The sequence below is a fragment of the Manis javanica genome, chromosome 1, assembly GCF_040802235.1.
Source record: "Manis javanica isolate MJ-LG chromosome 1, MJ_LKY, whole genome shotgun sequence".
In the NCBI taxonomy this organism is placed as follows: domain Eukaryota; kingdom Metazoa; phylum Chordata; class Mammalia; order Pholidota; family Manidae; genus Manis; species Manis javanica.
This window is the reverse complement of record NC_133156.1, coordinates 99,052,451-99,066,512: the sequence shown is the minus strand read 5'-3', so window position 1 is coordinate 99,066,512 and position 14,062 is coordinate 99,052,451. Positions and strand designations below refer to the sequence as shown.

The 14,062-nt window shown below is 38.3% G+C and overlaps 1 protein-coding gene across 19 annotated transcripts in view; it reads left to right on the top strand.

The window, feature by feature from the left end:
• The window catches only part of MAST4 (microtubule associated serine/threonine kinase family member 4), a 525,532-nt gene that overhangs the window by 448,383 nt on the left and 63,087 nt on the right, over positions 1-14,062 (top strand). For all 19 annotated transcript variants that reach the window (XM_073235555.1, XM_073235554.1, XM_037026097.2 and 16 more), the window contains 2 exons: positions 4,661-4,730; positions 10,032-10,110. In XM_073235555.1, the coding sequence (XP_073091656.1) occupies positions 4,661-4,730; positions 10,032-10,110 (149 nt within the window). The remainder of the gene's footprint in view (positions 1-4,660; positions 4,731-10,031; positions 10,111-14,062) is intronic.

The window sequence follows — 14,062 nt, the reverse complement described above, 5'->3', positions numbered from 1 at the left end:
CATGACGTATAATTCTCTCTTCAATTCGGCCTATTCTAAATTAGTGATGTTTTGAACACTGTATAACAAAATAGTGTCCCTAAGTCTTCAGAGACCAAGTAGATAATACAGAAATCAATTTTTTATTTCAAATAAATGAAAGGCATTAAGCCTTACTTCTATTCCTTGGCCTGCTGTGAACACGGCACAGTCTACCCAGGGACAATTCCACTGAAGGCCAACAAGGTTTTTCTGTGTCTACTTAGATGCTAATCAACTGTCCAGGTTTAATTAATATTCTGCAATTATATCTGGAGAAGAGCCAGTTTCTGAGACAGCTGTCCAAGTGCAAGGAAGTTTTCTGTCTCTTCTTGCATCAGCTGGCTCTGGTAGGACAGAGGCAAACATCTCAGGTGATTTGAACTATTATTTTTCAAAGTTCACTCAGCTTGAGGTTCCTGCATAACTGGTCCAATGCCCCCTTATCTGCTGGTATTCATCTTGCAAGGGGATCTGGGTCTGATTCTTTGACACTGGGTCTTCAGGTTTTGAAGAAGTGGCAATGAGATGCTGAGAATCTCCTACAAAGTAATAAGAAACACAGTACTGATTGCTGTGATGAAAACTGTCAAAACTCATTTAAGTGGATCATCAAATAATGACAACAAGGATTCAAACAGGAGCTTACTCTTTGCTCTGCCACTAGTTTCAAATGGCAATTACCATTAATTCTCAGATTCCCTCTGTCCTGAGAGAAAATCAAGGCAACCAGAAACTATCATTTTGTGAACAGACAGCTATTAATAGCACATCAATAATCTATAGTGGGTATAGCATATGTCTTTTAAAAAGATTTGCAGATCATTTCTCTGTGGTGAAGACACAGGACTTCTCCAACCTAATTACAAAGCAATCAAACAATTTAATTAATCTGGAAATCTCTTTCTTAACAATAAATGCCTCTAAATGAGGCACCCTGTGCAGTGCCCTTAGGAAAAGTACCTTTTGATATGCTGCACATGTGTTAGCCAGACTACCTCCTCCTGGGGATTGTGGCGTTAATTACCTACCTAATGCCTGACCACTACTGAGGTTGACTGTACCGGGTTGGAAACATCAGCAGTGATACCAACAGTCTGTAAATTGTCCTAGCACTCAAACATCCAAGAGCTAGCAAATCCCTGGGAGCAGCAGGCTTTGAGTTATAAGCAAGTACTGCACATATGGGCAGAGAATTAACTGGCACCAGTTTTCATTTGAGAGTCTCTCAGGTATTGCTTTGCAGATGGATGGATGAATTCAGAGAGCAGTGCTGTGAGCAGTGAAGGTCACATATAGGGCTCTGGTTTCAGTCCTGGGGAAGTGCTGTGCATGACCACAGCAGCCTGGTCCTCATCTCCGAGTTAAGAATATGTAAGGCATGCTTTTGAATTTGATCTGTTCTAAATTAATGACTTTTGATCACTGTATAACAAACAACATCCCTAAGTCTTTGGAAACCAAGTAGATAACATAGAAATCAATTTTTATTTCAAAAAAGAACACAGACTTCAAAGATTGACTTCTGTCTGCCTAATCTGCTCATCTTGTAATTTCTCCCTAAGGGAAATTGAGGAATTTTCTACAATAAATGATACAGATATCTACAGAATATTCACCTACCCTTTTCATCTCCTATCACTCGCATGCCACTGCTCTCCCAAATTCCCTATTAATGAGGCAGTCAAGCTCCCAACCTACCCGCGCTGGAAACGTCTGTCCCTTTTAGTCTCTGACCTTTTTCATGACTCAATTTCTAATCCATTATGAATTATGTGTGGTTTGCTCACCGAAATATCTTCTCTGTTGGCCTAATCTAGCCACTGCCCTGTCCCCCCAGCACGTTCATGCTTGCTTAAAATCTCTAGCGCCTCCCTCTCACCTCCAAACCTCTCTGAAGGCCTCCCCGTTGTTAGTGTCAATAGACATAGTTCAAAACTCATTCGCCTTACTCAGCTCGCTTTCCCTGCTGCAGTAAAGCCTGCCACGGCTGCATTGCCCTGCGTGTTCGCTGTGTTTGGGTTGTTTCCATCCCCTTCCTCAAGTTCTTCCTTTTCTTCTCTTATCTCAGTCTTGCTCAACTGTCCTCAAATTAAGCTGTAGTCTCTAAGGAATGATCAGGTATTCTAGTTCATTTTCTGTAATGTCCCACTGCACATAGAGCCTTTTGTGGTACATGGGGTATGTATGTACGTGTGCACACACATGTGCATGTAAGTGTGCGCATGCATTTACATTTGCATTTCAACCTAGCTCCTCCATCTGACATGCAATCAGGAGAGATCTGTTAGTAATATGATAGGTGGCTCTGGAGTCTGAAAGCTGAAGAAGTAGAAATTTGTGTTTGATTCTACAGCAGTGTAGGAATAGATGTAAAAAAAAGGGGGGGGAGGTGATTTTTTAAACTGATGGGCCAGGGAAGCACAAAATGGGAAGGCAAAACCTGAAGATTAGAAATAGTTAAGGGCAGCCTTGTTTTATTTTGTTTTTAGAGAGCGGAGTTAAATTAACCTACCTCTCTATCTCTCTCTTTGCCCATTCATCCTCAAAGCAATGGGTCCCCATGTATTATAAGATGCTACATGGCTTCCTGAGGACCACTCATTAAAATCTCTAAAAGTGAAAACGGTTTAAGTTAGTTCCTTGTTTCTGCCTTCTTCAGATTCTTTAAAATATTTAATAAGCTCCCTCTAGTCCTTCTAGTTGATCTCATTCTAATCTCCAGATATAGTGTTCTCCTTACAAAGAAGACAGGGCTAAGAATTTGGTGCCCAGTTTCAATGGCCTTTATGATTTATTCTCATTGAATAGGGTAGCAGGGATTGTTCTCAAAATGCCCTGGCTTCCAGCAGTCATTTGTTTTGTTTCTCTTAATGATTTACCCATAGTTTGTTCTACATGCGGTGTGGGCAAAGTGAACATTTCTTCCAAACAAAAAAAACCACACAAATCTTTCTGGCATTAGATTTGTTTCCCTTTAGGAAACAAAATGTTTAACCATCTTAAGTTAAAATTAAGACCTTTTAAGAAATATAAAGAATGATGTACAAGCTAAGTTGGAAGGAGGTGTGGGGAATGAAGGCTGTTGAGAGAAGCTGAAAGAACTGAATTTAGCTGTGTAAATAAATGGACAAAAAGAGTCCTGGAGCACTGGATGGCAACAGCAGAATCCATTTCTCCAGGGGTCCAAGGAACAACAGATGCAAAGGCATGATAAATTTCATTGCAGCAGAGGGAAAAATGTTTCTTGATTCTCTATCCATAAAGAAATGGGCTTTTCAGCGCTTCCCAGTTAAATGGCTTTAATTGCGCTGTCTGTCATAAAGTTAACAGCATCTGTTGAAGACATCATTATAAAATTTGCAACCTTAAGTTAATTGAAAAATTTCAGTAAAAGTGTAGTCAGTCCAGAAGTCCTCAAGGTAATACTAAACTTGCCCTCTTTAATGTGGGTAGTCTATTCTTTTTGCACACAGGTAGTAAATTGTTTACCTTTACAGCTAGGTACTGACTTTAATGTGCAATCTTGTATTCCTTACACCTAATTACAATTGTCACTTCCACTATGAAGTCAGTAATGTGGGAACTGGCTTGCCCTTAAGGATTAAACATGCCTTCCTGATTTATTTTCTGTGTTCCAAGAACATACAGGATTATTTTGCAAGCTTTCCTCACTTCCTTATTTAAACCAACTACATTTCTGGCCAGTCCTCAGATAATTCTGCCAATCTAATTAAACATGCAGAGGGAAGCAGAGTGGACTGGAGTGTCCTGAACTTCCCCTCACCAGCTGCCTGCCAAGCTTTCTCAATGATCAGCAGCAGGTTGAGTGTTCTAATGGAGAAAGTAACAAGCCCCCGAGGAGCTGCCCTCCTTATAGTGAGCAACCTGAGCGCCACCTGCCTTGGAAGGACTTGGGGAGAACACCCTGAAGCCAACCTTTGTGTGGCTGTGGCTTTTAAAGGCTGCCTGGCCAGTCACAGCACAGCTGCTTAGGAACAGAGGGACTGTTGAGGAAAATATTGATGAGGGCTGATCCTGCTGGACCGCTCTGGCCATGCTGAGATAGATCTGGGTCATATGAGAAATAAGTCCAAACTGCTGGGTTCTTCCTAGTCTTTTATGACTAGTTCTAATATTTCTACTTTTAAAATAAGTACTTTGGAGTCTGAGGATTTATTTTCAAGAATTCAGACTATTTACTCAGTTTCCATAAATAAAAAATACTAAGGCTGCCTCCCTAAAATAGAAAGCCAGTCCCCCTCCCCAGCTGAAGCATAGACTTCCCCATCCATCTTGCTCTTTGAATGTTAATGACTGAAAGAGTCAGAACCAAGACATTTGTATATTCATTATTCTGTAGGATGGAGATATTTACATTATTAGATATGTGGAAGACTGCTGGTTGGGGATGTAGGGAAATGTGTTTATTCATTTATCTTGCACCCTTGGAAAGCCGTGCTGGAACTTAAGCACCACCCCCAGCCCGGTCCCTGCTCCAAGTAAAAGAAACATCTTTGAAGAGTGGACATTTTACAAAAGTGTACAGAAATGTGTTGCTAAAGAGAAGAGGATTCTGAATGTGGATAATGATACAAAAACAAAATCTTGTTGTAAATTATTTTCCTCTTTCTCTCTGCAGGAAATAGCCCTCAAGATAGTCCAAGAAATTTCTCCCCCAGTGCCTCAGCCCATTTTTCATTTGCACGGAGGTAAGCATTTCCTGTGAGTGGAATAATAACGTGTTATGTAGAGAGTCCCTCCCCCCGACTCTTATGCCCCCTACATCCCTGCCCTCTGTCTTTTGAGGTCCTGCTTATTATCACATAGAGCCTTCTCCTCGGCAGCGCCTTCCAAAGGTAGGCCACCATAGGACTTTGTTATACACATTCCTGCTTAGACAGGTTTAATAATACTTTCTGCCTCATTCTAGAGTTATACGTACCTCTCTTGGTCACTCCCAGATGGTGGGCTCCCAGTGAGAGCAGGATATGCCTGTTGCCATCTATTTCCCCAGCCTAGTACAGTGCCTTGTACAATGCTTGACAGATTTCTACTGTATTATCTGAGGTCATATTATAAGGACTTGATTCATCTCTGTCTACTGGTGTACTTGTTTTTATTGTTTTTTAAATACTTTTTAAAAATATAAAATGACCATTCTTGGGATCTCAAGGTATAAACTCTAAAGTGCCTCTTTACTTCTGAGCATCAAGCCAACAATCTAGTGATTCCCCTGAGATATAAATATCCACTCATGAACAATAGGACATTTTATCTTTTCTTTTCCTATCTTGGTTAGAATTGGGCACCAAATATCAAAGATCCATGGCTCATATCTGGGTCATTTAGTCATGAGGAAGTGTTAGGGATAATGAGCATATGCTCTAATATCAAACCTTTTCAGTTCTGGATATTCTGTGATTTCTCCAAGTTAGAGGAGTCTACACAGCACTTCTCCCGTGTTCTATACATGCAATCCATGTACTTTACCCTATCAGATTCAAACCTAACCCTTACCGTGTCACATATACACCTGTCCTCTTCTGCCCAGGAAAAACACACAGGAAACAAAATGTCCATGTCCCTTCAGCCAGGTTTCTGAATATTCAGGATAATTTGGCCTATAATGTGAATGCCCTAGACAGTTGCTAAATTTTCCTCAGAGACCTAACCACATTTTCAAGTAGATTAAAGTAGTGCCTAATAAAGACACATACAAAGGTTAAAAGAATAGTTTTGTTTTAACACATGTTATTAATCAGCAAAACCTGCAGCGTCTTCACTGCCATTTGCCAGTATGAAATTCATTTTATATTAATACATCCAGACTAAAGGATCCATTGGCAGCATTTTCAGAATCTCTGTAATTAAGTCTCCCTTGTAAACATCACACATTCCCCACCATATGGTAAATGCCCAAGTGGTGTAAGGTGCGGGCCCTCTACCATGGGGTAACACCAGAATAATTAAAACATGATCTCCAGGGAACTTCTGGAGTTTCCCCAATTCCAGATTCTGTTCTTTTAGCTCATTGTGTTAAGCGCCGTAAAGAAAATGTGAAAATTAACTGGTCCACAAAGCCTATGTTTGCCCAGTGAATATTAATTCATGATGGTGCTACTCTTCTAAGTGAAAAAAAAGAAAAATCTTATAAAAGTTGATAAAAAGAACCCACCATTAAAAAAACACCTTTTTTTAAAAAAAGGGAGTGCATTTAATTACTTTAATAAGAAAAATGCAAATATCATTACAGCATACATTTAAATATGACAGCAATAACTCAGTCCTGCCAGATTCATAAAAATGGAGAGAATCTCATAATTAAGTGAGTGACTGGAGGACAGATAAATCTGGTTTCTATGCTATAAAAAAATTATACAAAACCCCAGACATGTTAATTTTTGACAAACCATAAACCGTGACAGAAGATTATCACTGGAGACCTCTAGTTCATTTTGCATGAGTTTCCAGATGGAACTCCTTCCACACTCTTCAGAAACTATTAATTTAGATTAGTACATGAGTGATCATCTTTTTAAACTTTCATTCAAGTAAACAGAACCTTGTGTTTGCTGTAAAACCCAAATCGGTGTATTTTTATGTCACATCTGGTGTCTTTCTCTTCCATTTTCAACTTGATTTTCATTCAGGAAACATGGAAACTCCATTCATGGCTCTTCATTCCCTTCCATCTGGTATGCATTTCTGAGCCTTTAAGAAGTACTGGCATTTGAGACCCCCACATTTCACTATTTTGTATATTTAGTTCCACTCTGTTGTTTTTAAAATTATTCTTGTGTGAAGAGATGAAGATCAGGTTTATTAATCTGTTCTGATCTTATTTATCCCATATGATAATGCTCCCCCAGTGGACATCTCCTGTACTATAAGAGTTTAATTTCAAACTGGAAAATATGACGACACACACTTTCCCTGTTATGTAATATATATCTGGTGTAAAATCATCAGGTTCATTTTTTAATACTGAGTTAAAATAAAAGAATGAAAATAAGCATCATGGTAGCATAGATTTTGCCTGGAGCAAGGAAGCATATTATTACCTCATTAATAACTGTGACACTGATGTATAATCCATCTGATTGTGGAGTTACTTAACAGTTTTTTCCTTGGTGGTAAGATGGGGGTAGTAACTTTGTTCTGCCTTTTCCAGAAGTTGAAGAGGGTTTTGCATTATAAATTGCTTTTACTTTCATTGGAAATACAGAGCCCTGAAAAAATGCCATGGGTATCTCCTAGTTGCCTAGCTGTATTTACCAGGTAAAATCTCTCTCTCTGTATATATATTCTGTTTCCACAGGCAAATGACTTAAACATTCTTGCCTGCTGAGTTCAGGTCATTAGATACTTGTTGATCACTGGTGGGGAGTTACTCCCTTCGTTGGTCACATTATATTGGCATAGTTCAAATTGTTCCAAAATCATTAGAATATAAACTGTATCCCTCCAGGGTGACTGTAACAATTAAATAAAGAATATTGTTTCCTTTTCATACAGTTATAATAGCCAGGTTGATATTGGGACTTTTCATTCTTTCTTTATTGTACACCATATTAATCCAAATTTCTATGAGTAGTGTTGAAATGATGTTTTTTTTGCCAGCCTCTTTGTATCCTGTGTTCTCATCTAATGTTTTTTCCTTCTTCCTTTTTCATTTCATATAACATGGAGATTCCATCCACAAAGAAAATTCTTTTTTCAAAAAAGCCTTGTTGCTTTGGCAAGAATATAGTCTTATCTTCAGATAACATGTTATCGGTAGTTACTGCAAAGAAAAGACACGATTGTTCGTAGGATGCCAACTGCACTTGTGTGATAGCTTCCCTGAAAACAGGGCATGCTCTCTCTGAAGTGCTGTATACCACATGTGTAGTAACCTCTGATGTGTAGATGTCATGGTAATGAAAATGCAGTGGTCCTGTGTGTTCCATTTGAGGAAACAGACATGGGCAGCTGAGGGGACTTCATGAGACATGGGTTATTCTGGTACATGGCTGTGCAGAGTACTGAGCCATATTCTTGTTAAAACATCTTTTCGGAGTGTGTTCTCTGGAGTAAGCAAGTGTCAGTTGTGCTTCAGATCTAATATGAACACGCCTCCTCTTGGAATTGTTTATTCATCTGAAATGCCTTCATTGATACCTGAAGGAAAGGGGAGTTAATGAATCGAAAAACAAAATCATGGTGGGGAAATTGTGTCCCTCACTCTTTCAGAGACTAGTTTCTGATAATTGCTATTGAATGGACTGAATAATTCTTTGTAAATCATATCCTTTTCCTAATTTAAAGAATTGGAGATGTTTAAAATATAAATTGCAGGTGTGGATTTTCAGGTCTGTGATAAATAGCCAACTAAAACATGACTAGCTTGTGTCCATTTAGTTGACAGTTGGATGTCTTTATAAGCATGTTATTATAAGTATATTTTTATTAAATTTTTAACATTTTCAATTGTTCAAAATATTTTTTAAAGAACATAGGCTTAATTCTCCTCATTTTATCTGGTATATTTACAAGCATCTTGCTTCTTTTTTAAAAAAACATATTTGATTCAATTGTACTCCAATCATGGTCACAGAAATGACATGTAAACTTTACTGAAATCATTACATTGTAGTATTTCTGTGATTTGTCTGCTTGAATTTCTCTATCTTGTCTTTGTGGACCATTTGAATTTATTTAAGACAATATCCATGAAAGCCTATGATTATATTTTTCCCTGATTATAATTTAAACTAAATGTTGGTTTTTACATGAACATCTGTTGTGACATTTCTCAAATTCAGTTCCAATGCTGTAGAATTCCCTACCTTCAACTGCTTGTGAATGTGTCTGTGGTAAATTTGGTCCACTTTTTTCTCTCACTTGATGTTAATGTATTTATGAATTTCACACAGTCTATAATATGAGACTCCATCTAAGGATGCAGTATAGCTCTTGATTATGTGTGTTTTTCCTGTTCTCCCCTTGGCAAATGTGCATGTATTCATTTTCATGGTATTTTATGATTTTAAAGGCATCATCTTACTAGAAAATGTTAAAAAAGCAATGGCTCAGGAATGCCAGATATTTCAGAAAATTTGCTTTCTGGTATCCTCTTGCCTTAGCAACAGTGTTGTCTCTACTACTTCCTTAAGTCTTCTGAGGCCCTTGTAATGACCTTACTTCATAACCAGAGTCCAACTCAGAAGCCCCCATCCTCTCACTATTTGGAGATAGAAACTGCTCTCTTCAAGACTTCTATGACGGGCAGGCAGCTCTGCGCTGTGCATTGGGGTCTGTCACCCGAGGACAAGTCTCCTTCTTTTCCCGCTGTTCCTGGCAGGAGCCCGGCTGCGTTCCCGTGAGCTCAGCCTGAGGCTTTTGCTGAGCCCTTTGTGAAGTCAGGTCATGGCAGAAGGCAGGAACGCTTAGAGATTCTCTGCATAAGGTCAGTTACTCTCTTAGTGCTAAGTGTTTTTTGCCACTTAAGGCTTGAGCCAGCTGTGAGCCCACAGATCCCTTGTTCCCTGGATGTGATGAGGAGGCCTGTTCCCCTGAAAATAATAAGCAGAAGGTTTTTCAGATGCAGGAAAGTCCCCACAGGCCCTTGTGCCGTGCTGGAACTCGGGCCCTTCCAAAGATCACTGCTCAAGTTATCAGTTTCCAGATAAGGGTGATTTTCCTCCTCCCTTTCTGTTTTTATTTGCGTGAATGTGCTGAGCCTGACCATTATAATTAGCTCTGCTATTCATTTTGTCAAAGTGTGTTAGTGAGAGATCAATAAAATGGATCAACGCATTCACTTTCTACTTGTTTGGGTGTATTGATTCAGTTTAAATAAAAGTCAATCTGCTGTATAATGTTTGTTTACTCTGGCCCTTGCTGAACATTTCCACATCCTCACTGACTGTGTTTGTGTCATGTGTTTGACTAAAAATACTCAGTTTCCCTGGGGTTCCCATGTAACAGTACTCCAGCGTTGGCCTAAGCGAATCTTAATTTCTCAATAGGACTGATGGACGCCGCTGGTCCTTGGCTTCTCTCCCCTCCTCTGGCTATGGGACAAACACGCCCAGCTCTACCGTCTCTGTAAGTGCCTAATTTTTTCCTCTCCCTTACAACAGTCATACCGTGCTCTCTTAGTCATACAGTGCTCTCTTGGGGCGTTTCCCGGTAGGAAGAAGATAAATCCTGCATGTTTGCCACTCTGAATAGGTCACTCATTGAATGATGAGCTGAGAAACATTAAAAGGACATGCTGTTTGCTCCAAGCTTTTAAACTATGGTGCACAAATTTGAGTAAGTCCCAGGATCACAAGTTTGGACAAGATTGGGAGCTCTTGTTTTAATCCCATTTGGTGTAGTTTCAGGGGGAAACGCAATCTGGTTTTATTGCTTTAGTTCCACACCAGTGGTATTAGTACTGAAAATACCATTAAATTGTGATGGCCTGGGTCTTTTTTCCTTGTGTGACTTAGATGCAGGCCTTTTGTTTTTTGATTTTTTTTTTCCTCCTTCAAAGAAAAAAAAATGGCAAGCCTTAAATTTGTATGTGCCTTCTAGGTAAGAACTTACTTTTAAGGAGAGATTAAAAGAATTTATGTGAAGATAAATGAAAAGGCAAGATGAAACCATGACCTTGGTGGGGAGGGGGTGAGGGTGGGGGTGGGGAGGATCCTCTTGCCCCAGACTGTGATTTCAGCAAGAGCCCCAGCAATTAATAGAAATGGTTCAGTTGGTTAGATACACGTGTTCTCAATTTAAGTAATGTTGGAGGATATCTGTCTCTGCAGACCTTTAGAAGCCGGTGGTCATTTAGAAAGACCTGGCATGTTGTAGGTGTTCAATAAATACTTAATGGAGTTGTCCTGCCAGGAACGTGGGCCTAATGATTTTAGAGCCCCTCTGATCCATTTCCCTCTGCATTTTGTCAAAATGTGTGGTTTATTGTGTAGGGCTATCCATCTATTGTTTTTGTTTTTTCATGGACCCCAGCATAGTCAGCCACTTAATAGTTTTAAATTGAAAAGAAACTACAGTTAAATTTATAAACTCGTATCACCACTGTCTTATGTGTCCCCAAAATTTCCGATGTAATACAATGTGGGTTTTCTGGAGCACCTTTAAAGCTGACTTGTTAAAATCTGTTGGGTTATTTTTAACCATCTCCTCAGCATTTAATTAAGGAGAAGTAATTTATTTTATGATGCATTATTCTATTTTGTTGTGGTATGTGAGTTTATTGCCCATTTAGATAATTTTTGTGAAACATCCTGACAACCTTGTGTGGTTTCAGTGGCAGATCAACCTCACATCAAGAAAGGATGCTTGAAACTCCTGAATGGCTTCAGTAGATAAAATTGTCACTAAATTACACTGAAGTCACCCTTGGTTATATGCCAGTAACCATCATTTGTTATTGGCCCATACTTAGATGAGGAAAACATGGACAACCACAGTGTGAAAATGAATTCTCAAATAGATTGACTAAAATGAAGAAAAAAGTAATATTTTCAATTTTAAGTGGTGGGCTTTCTTCCCCAGACTCTTGGGTATCTCCAGTTAGAACCTAGCCCCCAATAAACAGACTGTCTGGCCCTTTGGTCTGTGGCTTTCCCATTACATATTCTCATCTAATCTTCCCCATTCCCAAAATATGTATCATGTCTCTTCACTCCAAATTCTTTTTATTTCAACCATGTGACCTTGCTTTGACCTTCATGCAAGTTCCATTGTAGTTTGGATGTAGAAATTTCTCTTTTGCAAGAAAAATAGAGTGGAAATCTTTCCCCTTTCCACCTTTAACTAATAAATCATGCACCATTTATTTATTTATTATTTTTATTTTTTATTTTTTATTTTGGTATCATTAATCTACAATTACATGAAGAACATTATGTTTACTAGGCTCCCCCCTTCACCAAGTCCTCCCCACATATCCCTTCACAGTCACTGTTCATCAGCCATGCACCATTTTAAAAAGTGAATCTGTAATAAAAGGAGTGAGTGAGCTACATAGAATTGGATCCCATTTGGTACAAATAATTGTTAAAAGCAAACTTTTTATAAATATTATGTGCTAGGCATTAGTCTAACTGCTTACAATGCATTGTAGTCCTTGTTTACTCCTGGCAACATACTGTATAATGTAGTTGCTATAGTTCTCTTTAACTTATGGATCAAAAATATGAAGCCCAGAGACTGAACTGAGGGGTTATTTGCCATCCCCCTTGCTTTATCAGTAAGAATACAGTAAGTGGTCAAGACCCCAGGCTCTTGGATCTTTTTAAGGAATTTACATGGTATTTCTTAAAACCTTGTAATTAAAAATGTGACTTGGCCATCTGTCAAAATAGAGTCATCGGTGTCCCTGACTTCCATATGTGCCCAAAGTGGCCTCTTGAGACAATTTTTAGTCATACACGCATATTCTGTGTTTCTAACAGCATCTAACCAGAAGTAAGACAGATTTTCTCTTAAGTGTTTATTTTATTGAAGAAAGTGGTATGATATAATTGTTGATCTCATACACCTATGTTTTCCTTCAAAATGATATTTTATCTTTCAAAATCATTGTTTTTGCCCAAAGACATAGGAACTGTTAAATTTGGGGAGTGTGTAGGTGCTCCACACCTATAAAAGTTCAGCTGTCTTTTCTGCTAGTTGTTGATAAAAAGATGAGCGAAAATTTGAAAAACTTCTTCTTATTTCCCATAAAGGACAAGTTTTGTGTTCTTGTCCTTTAAATATTAAGGCAAAAAATATGCAGAACTGCTCAGTAGTTGTGTTTTTCTTCTTCTCTAAATCTGAATCAGCCTTAGATTCTCATTTTCTGGGTTAACTGTTAGTCATTTAGCCAATCTGAAATGCATTTTGATTATTTTTTTAAGTCAGAAATATACAGTATATACAAATAAAATTACAAACACTTTTTTAAAACATAGCCTGAGTTTTAGAGGTAATAGTGTCATTTACTGAATTCCATAACTGCTTATGATGAAATGAAAACATCCTGTCTTTGTCCTTTGGATATAATAGAAATGAGAAAACTGGCAAGTGTTAAAAATGCTATATTCTGAAATCAGATGGATTTGATCATATGAAGTTAATCAGTTCTTCCAAAGAATATTTAGTATTGCAACTTCTTTTAACTTAAAATTTTTCAGTTAAAATGAATTTGTGGAACTTTTCTATGATAATATTCAGATCAGAATTTTTTATTTTAAAATAAGCAAGATGAAATTGCAGCAGTAGGAGGACATTCCCCCATATATGTTTTTGCCAGATAAGTTACTTTCTCCTGAGGGAAAGAATGGAAATAGAAATATAAATACCTATATATGTGAGGTATGACTATAAAATGATGTTACTTTTAATAAATAACAAGTAGAAAATTACACATGCGTATGTGTTCTGTCCTTTCCAAAATGGTTATCTGGAGAGATTAAATGATATCATCTCTCAGAACATTTTGGGGAAACTCTTCTATAGGTTTTTTTTTTATGTAAATCTTTACTCTTTGAAAGTAGATTTGATTTATGCAAACTAGTTGAGTGATGACTCACTGTCACCACACTTAGAAGACAAGCTAGAAATGTAAAGTAATGAATGAGACTCAGTTTACTCAGAAACTCCCAGAGTAATTATTGAAACTCTTCTAAAAGTTGTATTCCAGGGTGTTTCAGCCAGTGGAGGTATCTTTTCAGTAACCTTATGAGGTCTTAGGGACAATACCTCTCCCCTCTGTTGTCCGGAAGCTCTCTTCACTGGCTTTGCGAGTTTTTCGCTGAATCCCTAATCTCTGCTGAAACAGAACCTTGGATTTCTTTGTTGTCCAATGTCGACTTACTTTTTGAACCCTGTTTGGTACCTTTTGAATCCCTGGGCCTTTTTGCTGGCCTACAGTTGTTCCCAGGGCTGTAAACTCATCCTGGTGTCACTTACATTTAGCTTCACCCTATTCCCATTGACCCCTTGCTTGTTCCAGCTGAGGTGAAAGAGGCTCTCTTCCCACAGAAGCTACTTTCCTTCTTGCTCCTTT